Consider the following 9,119-nt stretch of genomic DNA (forward strand, 5'->3'; position numbering starts at 1 on the left):
ATAAGTTCACACAGAGAAAATGTTAGTGACATATTGGGTATCAACAAAACTTCCCAGTACGGTATCACTGTACCATATCTTTGTGTTTCAGATGCCGCGGAAATCAAATTGCTTTCATAGTAATATCAGCCACCGATTTCCAGTTAACATGTTCAATGTTGTATACTAGTAGGTAATGTTAGATTTGGCCAGGGATCACGCTAGCAATTAAAAGTAGGTATAAGATCATACTACTTGTAGAAATAGTAGACAGTAAATGTGACACACTATTTGAGAGCTTGGATATTTTCCTTATCAGTGTCATCAGCTCGTGCCTTCTGTTTGCCTTTAGCCTTCCTCCATGCTCTCGCACGTTCCTCCTTCATGTGAGCTTCACAAACACGAGTATGAAATGTGACCGCAGCACCCTCCGACATACCAACCTTCTCCACATAAAATCGGCTACCAAAATGCGCTGCAGTCGGCAGATACAATATGCCGCGCTCCTTCAGCATATCTCCATACCGAGGGAAGTCCATAGCAGGGTAGCGAGAATGGATGGTTGTGATGACGTCGTCAATGTCTTTCGGCGGTTCTTCATCGTCACTTTCTTCATCACTCTCCATGTAGAGTGCAAATGTCCTTTTAAGTGGTTGCGGAGCGGCCATAGGGCCCTGACTTTCAAGTTGCTGTATAGAATGCGCATCATTAGAAGCCCACGTGTTGTCGATGGCAGATGAGAGGTGAACATGATTATGGATAATGGGTGATATGAGCTCGGTTGGGATACGTTGAAGCGGTGACGCAGTTCTTGCCTGACGTGTCTCGCGAATGTCATCGAAATAAGGCGTGTTGGGTAGAGTAGCACAGGTGCTATCCAGATCTCGAGTGTCATACTAAATGATTCAGATGAATGTATAGTAGGCTTAGAGGCGTATAAACATGCACATACCAGATGTTTAGCCCACTCCTGGAGGTCTTGGGTACATATCGGATAGTGTGGAGCGTCTGGCTGCGACACATCTACCCAACAAAATGTGTTCTCTGAACCTCCAAGCTGATGCTCAGCGCAACATAATCTTCTCTTCACATTCTCGAGTTCCTTCACGTATAGAAGGGATGGATCGGACACAATACCTGCCTGTGATTTGATTTGTTTTCCTTTTGGTACCGACATCTACCGCAAGAAGTTATTGAGCTGTCGTGTCACGATTGAGTCAAAAAAGAACTTACAGTGTTGACGATTTCAATCACAACCTTCTTCTTTTTCCGTCCAGACACCTGCTCTGCCCTCACAGCCTTGAAAGCGCTAGCGATGTCCTGGGAAGTCAAAAGGTGATGTGGTGGGTCCATGCAGCAGGCTGTAGACAGACGCCAACCCAAGTGCTCGTATTTCTTCGAAAGATTCATTGTGGCCCTCGTGGAGTCGAGTATATCTAGTGGATGGTCTGACTCGGCATTAAAGTTGTCTACATATGTTGTAGATTTGTCCTTGTCCATGGTATTCAAAGGAATGCGAAACTCGACTAGTGAGACGTGAGTATCTCGCATAAGTTACTCAAGACAATCATCAAAATTACCTTTCTCGAAAGCTTGAGGCTGCTCGGGTCTTTCTTCTGTATAGCTAGCCTGAGCTTCTGACGAATAGCACAACTGAATGGCGCGGATGCGGTTGACCTCTTCGCCAGTGACTTCGGGCAGTTCTTTACGGGCACCAAGAAGATATGCTGTAGTTTGAAGACGGGTGCATCGGCGAGTCGATGGGATTGAATCTATGATATTATTGATATTGCGCGAAAGAATCTCCTGATTATCATGATCATGAGTTCTAGTATAACAGGCGGGGCTCTGAGTGTCGCTGTGCATCACGAACCAATGATACAATTAGACTTACTTTGCTCTTAGCTACCCAGTCTTTATATCATTTCAGTCTGGCTGTCGTGATGCAACTCGCCGAACGAAGAGTGATTGCCTAATAAGACTTAGTAGTAGTAATCCGTCATGGCAATGACTATGCCGTCACAGGGTTGTACGGTACTGTGCCAGCCGGGAGTCTGGCTCGGTGAGTCCTCGACTTCGCTGAGCAGGCGACTCTGAGTGACCGGTTCAAGTTTTGTGGGGTATGACATGATGCTACCGCACGTTAATGCCTGAGTCAGTGGCAAAAATGTAAAAGATGATGGATCCCGACTTACTACTCATACTAGTACTGGTCAGTTGAATACCTTGAAACATTAGTACGTCACAGTTCAGCGTGGGCCATTACCCTTTGCCCAACTAGCGCCAAGTCGCTTTGGGAAGTTCTTGACATTCTATATAAGGTAAACCAAGTCTTTCCCGACTTGTAGAGGGTTCTCTTGTTAGTGGTTACATAAGTAATGCGGTGACTTTCGGCTTCGTGCCAAACCTTAACAAGTTTAAATGCTATACTTAGTATCCACGGCTTTGACTCGGAACGGCTGTTGGAGGTGGATATTTAGACTCGATATCACCCCGCTACTTTGAGCGTATTAATTAATCACTGATTCTAGTTCTGATATACATGTTGGTCTGAATATCTAATATAATGGTAGAAGTTGTAGGTGGCAAACTCATAAAACCTTCAGTGAATATAAAACGGAAAATGACTATCATACATCACTCCTTGCCAGGTAGATTGAGGTCATTAAATATGCATTGTCCACACGGTGGACATTGTCGTCTTGTCCAGGATCGTGCTAAAGCCACCCCCTTTGGCTCGCAGTGCAGCCAATGCTTTGATCAACCATACTATAACAGTTATCACGGCCAGTCATGACTGTCAACACGGAAGGCATGCAGCACCTATACTAGCATGATGCCCGTCAATAACTTGTGTGGGGGTGGTTTTTTTACCATTGGCCAGCCTGCAAGGCATAGTGAGACTGGCAGAACCAGCAAGAGTGCTACTAGCTTACTTTCTGCCTACAACGGTGAAAACATAGAGCGTAAGGGCTCCGTTTGAAAGGAAGGCCACACAAGCCAAGATAGTTATGATATTGACGACGGCATTGTCAGACCCAAAGCAGGCAATAAAGATAGCTGCACCAAATGAAACGTCATACTCATAAGTAGATCTAAACACGCCTAGCGCCTCACTTACCCACAAACAAAAAGCAAGTGGCACTGACAGACAGATTGAGGGGTATGCTAGCCATAGCAGCAGCGCGATGACTTGGTATCGTGGCATGTGCTGTGCTGTGTGTCAAATGGTGAGCCAGCTTAAACAAACTCACTCACCTTGAGGGTTTCCATGTCTTTGTGAGCAGTACTAGTTTCATAGATAACAAGCACAGCAGAATGATTGGAGAGTTATAAGCCATCAAATGCGGCACAGGAGGCGGTGACAACAGGAATAAAGTAGTAGTTGCGAGCATGAGCCCGGCCTGAAGTCTGGTCATTGAACGCTAGCTGTGAAGTCAGATTATATGACATACAGTGACGTTTGTGTTCTGGAATTGATTGACCATAATTGAGACATGTTCCTTCCAGTCTTTGTTCTTTGTATCTTTCCAATGGTCGAGAGACTCCCGAGAGACTGCAATAACGCACAAGATTTTGAATGCCAACTTAAGGATAGGATTATTGGGAGCTCGACCGTATCCACACAGACGGAGAACTGTGCTCGGTAGACAGGATAGGCTCGAGGCTCTAGCACGGAAAGATGCGACATGGTAAAATGCAAGAAAATCTGAAAATGCACGAAATTATCCAAAAGTTAAGTTTATGCTGTGCTACATGCTGTAAACTAAACATGAGATAATTGTGTTGTCTTGTCAGTCAAAGTTCCAGAGCCATTAATATGATTAAAGTCGGAAAAGGTGAATTCATCACTTCCTAGAAAAGCTAGAGGGACACAATACCCAGTATGTAAATTGATATGATACCGCTTGTACGTAGATTGATCATCGGGTGCGTATAACCGGGCCAGTGAGCACAGAACCGTTACTAAATAATAGTGCTGTAAGTGCAGCCAGCTGCGATGGGCTCATGGCCTCCAGCATCCGCATATAGCGTTCGAGATGAGTACGGTTAGTTTCAGGTATAAACACGCTTGCAATGTGTCTCCCCATGCGGCGTTCTTCTAGTGCCCACCGGCAGAAAGTAGCCGTTATTGCGAAAAACGGCTTGACGTTGAGATTATCCCCGATATACCGGTGATATTGGTGTTCACTGTCATGTAACAAGTATGACATTGTCGCAAGGATCGCAGGGTTCGCAAAGGCAACATTGACGACGACCCCCTCGACCTAAAAAAATGCAACTCGAAGTATGAGTGAATCATGATCAAGGGTAGTACTGTGGCACGTACAGATATTTGGCTATACAAAAACAGGTCATTCTCTACAAGACGTTGGACTCATATCGCGCGCTCAGCGATATGCGAAATGTTCAATGACACGCTGTAGTCGAACCAGAGGTCATACTTGTGGTATACAAATGACCTCACCACCAACTTCACGTCGTCGAGTATCTCTATGAAGACGGGCTCGAGCTTCGAGAGCCGATATTTTTCGCCATTATCTAGTTTGCTTAATGCCCATTGTCGAAGTGATTCTGCTCCCAATCAGTTCCATACCGGTGATTACTTGAAATTTCGGAAACCTTACCATCGGTCTGGGATTTGGTCAAGACGTCCCACGAAGACTTCACCATTCAACGTAAAGAATCGGGCGAGGGTAGTAACGTTTGGCGAAAGGCATCCACTTTGACCATTTCTTTACACTGGCACAAAAACCCTGGAATGCCGAATGGAATGAGCCTCAATTCCGTCGTCGGCGCGCTTGAGCTCGTGATTGCAGAGCTTTTGGTTTTGACGAGTTTGGTGCTCGGGTGTGACGAACGAGATGCCCCCCTGGATTCCTGGGGGCGGCAGCGGTGGGAGGAAGCGATGACCGAGTGTTGAGTGACATCATCAGCGTGATTAGATGGATGGGTGAGGGTCACTGGTGGGTATGCTGGGTGCGGCCGATGTTGGCCCAGAGTTGACGAGAAAAGACGGGTTGAATGCCACCGCATCACTTGCTACCAGACCTGCAGCCGGGATGTGGGGAAACTGGATTGGATACCACCCCGTCACTCACTACCAGGACCTGCAGCTGAGACTGTGGAGAGGCTGCTGCCACGTATCTAAAAAGCCTATTGTGGTTGGATCGGAAAAGTGTTTGGGTTTTGGATGGAAGAGCTGGTCCCAGCCAGTGCAGCAGGGTGTACAGAAGGCAAAGGATAGTGGATTGAATTTGTGATGGCGGCGGCGGCCAGCTCGTCCTGATTAAGGTGCTGATGCAATCGATGGCGTGACTGATAGCCACCCAGTATGGCAGGATAGTCATCATCCTGGTGTTGCTGCAAGCCCTGTAATGATGATTGATCAGGATAGTTTGCAGCCTCGCTGGAAGGACCTGCTGGTGCCTGCAGTGTGGTCGCATCGTGATAATAGTCAAGATGAGGCTGAGACAGGCCAGGCTGTGAGATGAGTCAGGCTGAGGAGACTGTGGCAACCGACGTTGAGAACTAACCGTATGATAGTCGTGTTGATAGTCATCGTAGTTAGGGAAATTGAATGGATGAGAATCGGGAGGGGGTTGTTCAGTCGTATGTTGCTCAGGCTGATAATCGCCCTGCAATTGAGGCTGATCGCCCCAACCTGATAACATGGTTGGTAGCGAGTAACAGTGAAAGTAAATTACTCACCTGTAAACTTAAGTAAAGAGGGTGCGCACGTGAAGCCTGGATTGGATCGATCACAAACTACATAATGTACATAATGTACATGGTCTTGAATCGTTATGGTAAAGAAACTGCTATATGGGTCCCAGGTTCGTGTTTAGCTTTGTCAGCTGAGCGTTGAAAATTATATACATGCATAGATATCCGGTCCCAGGTTCGTGTTTAGCTTTGTCAGCTGAGCGTTGATCATCAATTGGCGCTCGACACGGATTTACATCGTCAAGATTATTATAATCTAATTTAATTTTGAAACCGAGAGGAGTGTTATGATGGATGACTGGGCCAGCCTGAGTAGTAAGTCCTTATTTCATCTCATCACATCTCCAATGTTTCTGAGTCCATGGGTCGAATCAGTCGCAGACTCGCAGGCACCTGCCTTTCTTCCCCGTCTATGAGACCGCTCCGGCTGCAACCAATGGCAACTGGCTCAAAGGTAAACGTTGACCGTGGCACACCCATGGCCTGGAGATCGAGTCATGCAAGGAAGAACTTGAAGGTGCGTACTACTAGTTGTCGCATCATACTCATTCCGTGTGCTACTATATTCAAAAACTCGACGCTTCCGACCTCTCTCAAGCTCACCGTCCTCAGCCCCACCGGTCGTGTCTGGACAGTGGTTGCAGGCGGTGGTGCATCCGTCGTCTACAGTGATCTCATCGCAGCCGCAGCAGCTGCCAGTGGTTTCGCATTCGAACTCGCCAACTAGTGACTACGGTGAATACTCTGGTGCCCCAAGAAAGGGTCAGACTCTCTTTTGATGATGATCCGTACTACGTACGTATCTCATCACTTCAATCACATCTAGCTAATCTAGTACATCTAGTCTACCTGCTCACGTGCCCGCCTTCAAGTTCTAGCAAGATCCTCGGTGAATTTCACCAACGTAGTTGCCACCTTCAAAGGTATCATCTACACGTCACGTTCTACAAAACTGAGCTCATTGCACGCACCAGCAAAGTCAAGATCTACTGGTACGTCCGTCCCAACATCATCTCTCATTGATCCTGATATTAACCCTGAAGGGCTTCCGACAAGACCCGATATGATTACTTCACCGGGCGCGAACAACATTTTCTGGACTACTACCAAGCAAGGCAAGAGTCTCACTGCCTATTTGAGACCAATTCATTCAACCTCTTCGCTTTATATTAGGTCATCGACAACACTAAGTTATATCAGAACTTGGTCGTAACTGGACCACTCAAAAAGGTCAAGACACCGCCTGTCATTTCGCGTGTTTCTAGATCGGCAGGAAGCACACTTTCTGGGCTACCGTATAAGGCAAGAGCTCAACTGCTTATTTCAGACGAAACCATTCAAGCTTACATTAGGTCATTCGGCGTAGACGGGTATAAAAAACCTCACAGAAGCTTTCAACGCTCAACCTTCTCATCCTCCCAATTCTTTCTACTTCATCTCTGGTATGTCGATGCCTGAGAGTAACTGCGCTGGCAACCTTCCTGCTCCTACTACAGTGGTATCTCTTTGCGTCTCAACGTCTCCTCAAGCTAGGGCGAAGAGGAAAATTGCTGCCCTCGTGGAAGAGGTCGAAAATTTGAAGCAGGAGAAAGCGATAAAACAAAGGTGTGTGCGTTCTCGACATCTCAAAGCAGTTTTAACGTTCCCGATTGTAGAAAAACAACCTACTATGTTTCCCAGGGACTGAGCACTTCGTAGGATGGTTGTTCTTTACTGCCCATTAGAAGATCTGGTTGCCGAGAATGACCGGCGTTGCGAAGACTCAGACGGCGACCACACAATCGAGTAAGCATTCATGTTCATGGTACCATGTTTATCTTAACGATGAACAGACAAAACCGCCTTCAGCGCGGCTACATTGAACTCAGTAAGACATTGCCATGGTTCCATGAAAAGCTTGCAAGTCTTGATTTCGAAGAGTCGGAGGATATGCTCAAACAGGTTTCTCACAGCATCTTTGTCACGCTTCTGTGCTAATTGGCAATGTAGCTCAAGCGAGGAGCTGATTCAGCTCAGTGGTGACGACACGGGAACTCTCAAAGAGCTCGTGGCCTCATGGGTTAACATTGAGTGTCGTCTGCCTTCGTTTCTAAGAGCAGACGATAAGCACCATCGAGGTTTCGTGAACGATGCGTGTGGTAAGCTACTCTGCCCAGCGGAATGGTGCTGGGAGGATCCAGTGTAAGTGATAATCCTCGTCACTTAGATGTTACTGATAATGTTATTCAGCGTCAGGGCTGGAATTCGTGACCGCACCACCGCTTTTATTGTTTCTGAAAATTCATGGCCTATGTTCATGTATGAAAATTATGAAGCCCATGCGAAGAATCTGGAGCGTGGTCTCTTCAAGTCCAAGCTATTAGTCATGGTCAGCGGCCTGATTTTTTAACTGAATTTTAGTTCATCGCATTGCAGGGCTTCAAAGCCATTTTCACATCTCCCTCCTCGGCCAATGAAGTTGATGGCGATGGCGATGGCATTGATATCATTGAGAATCACTGACGTGCCCGGAGACGATCAGATCACTCTAAAGTGAAAACATGCATTGCCTCCATCATAGGTATGAGGAAGGTAACTCCTCGCGCGATCGCATATGCAGCTTGCCAGGTGAGTATCAATGCTTCTCTCTTACCATGAAGTTGAAATCGAATTATCCAGATCCAATTCGCACTGTCCAACATCACTTCCTGGCGCACTGTTGACGGCGACTTCAACTATCAACTTTTTTGGAACAACATTGTAGACTTCTTCGAGGATCCTCCAGGTCCAGCTGCGCTAGCAAGGGTGAACAAGCTTCTCAAATGGTGGACCAGGTATGTCATCGACCTCATCAGTGACTCACCTGGATTGCTAACCTCCTGTGTAGAAAAGTGTTCGGACGAAATCATGGTCAGGACTTAACACCGGATGTTATTCTTCACATGTCTGTCAACAGTCTCGCTTCCCAGAGACAGCAAATGGAGGACGCTGCATTCAACTCCAACTAGTTACTTGATGTTTTGCTTGCTCATCCCACTCTACACCTTTAGTATGATTAACATATCCTCTTTGTCCCGCTGCATTATTTCAGTTCTACAATACACCCTTGATTATCAATGTCATCATGATTTTAACACCTTCTGATTTATATGTGCGATAAACTCTATTTTCGGATATATGGTATAGTGTGTGATATGCGACGAAGCACGAAGCATGACACACTGATACACTATGGCAATTTTAACATGCGTGATCAGAATTTGCCAGTTGTGAGACTAGGATTGTCCTGTAGCGATGGCACAAGATAATTATTTGTCCTAACAACGTTGAATTATTTATGAAAAGGTCAATGCTCTGAGATCCGAAAATGACTGCCTAAAGTCCTAACAACTCTGCTGCTTCTTAGACTGTTAATTTAGAATGCTGATGGTCCA

The 9,119-nt window shown here is 46.3% G+C and overlaps 3 protein-coding genes across 3 annotated transcripts; 1 reads left to right on the plus strand and 2 right to left on the minus strand.

Annotated features, from left to right (window-relative positions):
- Positions 1-178: 178 nt before the first annotated feature.
- Positions 179-3,670, minus strand: F5891DRAFT_1283590 (uncharacterized protein; the record flags this gene model as incomplete). Its single annotated transcript, XM_041370574.1, has 11 exons — positions 179-200; positions 268-875; positions 932-1,156; positions 1,213-1,505; positions 1,560-1,785; positions 2,831-2,864; positions 2,916-3,039; positions 3,101-3,195; positions 3,238-3,383; positions 3,435-3,535; positions 3,607-3,670. 11 exons carry the CDS (start codon positions 3,668-3,670, stop codon positions 179-181), a joined length of 1,938 nt encoding a protein of 645 aa, XP_041216749.1.
- Positions 3,671-5,136: 1,466 nt separating this feature from the next.
- F5891DRAFT_988612 (uncharacterized protein) lies at positions 5,137-6,798 on the minus strand (the record flags this gene model as incomplete). The annotated part of the gene is made up of 8 exons (XM_041378021.1): positions 5,137-5,409; positions 5,517-5,644; positions 5,692-5,748; positions 5,860-5,926; positions 6,100-6,189; positions 6,310-6,369; positions 6,564-6,580; positions 6,678-6,798. 8 exons carry the CDS (start codon positions 6,796-6,798, stop codon positions 5,137-5,139), a joined length of 813 nt encoding a protein of 270 aa, XP_041216750.1.
- Positions 6,799-7,150: 352 nt separating this feature from the next.
- F5891DRAFT_988613 (uncharacterized protein) lies at positions 7,151-8,693 on the plus strand (the record flags this gene model as incomplete). The annotated part of the gene is given in 7 exon segments (XM_041378022.1): positions 7,151-7,311; positions 7,405-7,491; positions 7,539-7,676; positions 7,696-7,887; positions 7,936-8,074; positions 8,365-8,519; positions 8,573-8,693. 7 exon segments carry the CDS (start codon positions 7,151-7,153, stop codon positions 8,691-8,693), a joined length of 993 nt encoding a protein of 330 aa, XP_041216751.1.
- Between the last annotated feature and the right edge of the window lie 426 nt (positions 8,694-9,119).

This window comes from Suillus fuscotomentosus (assembly GCF_016647785.1).
Source record: "Suillus fuscotomentosus strain FC203 chromosome Unknown F5891scaffold_235, whole genome shotgun sequence".
In the NCBI taxonomy this organism is placed as follows: domain Eukaryota; kingdom Fungi; phylum Basidiomycota; class Agaricomycetes; order Boletales; family Suillaceae; genus Suillus; species Suillus fuscotomentosus.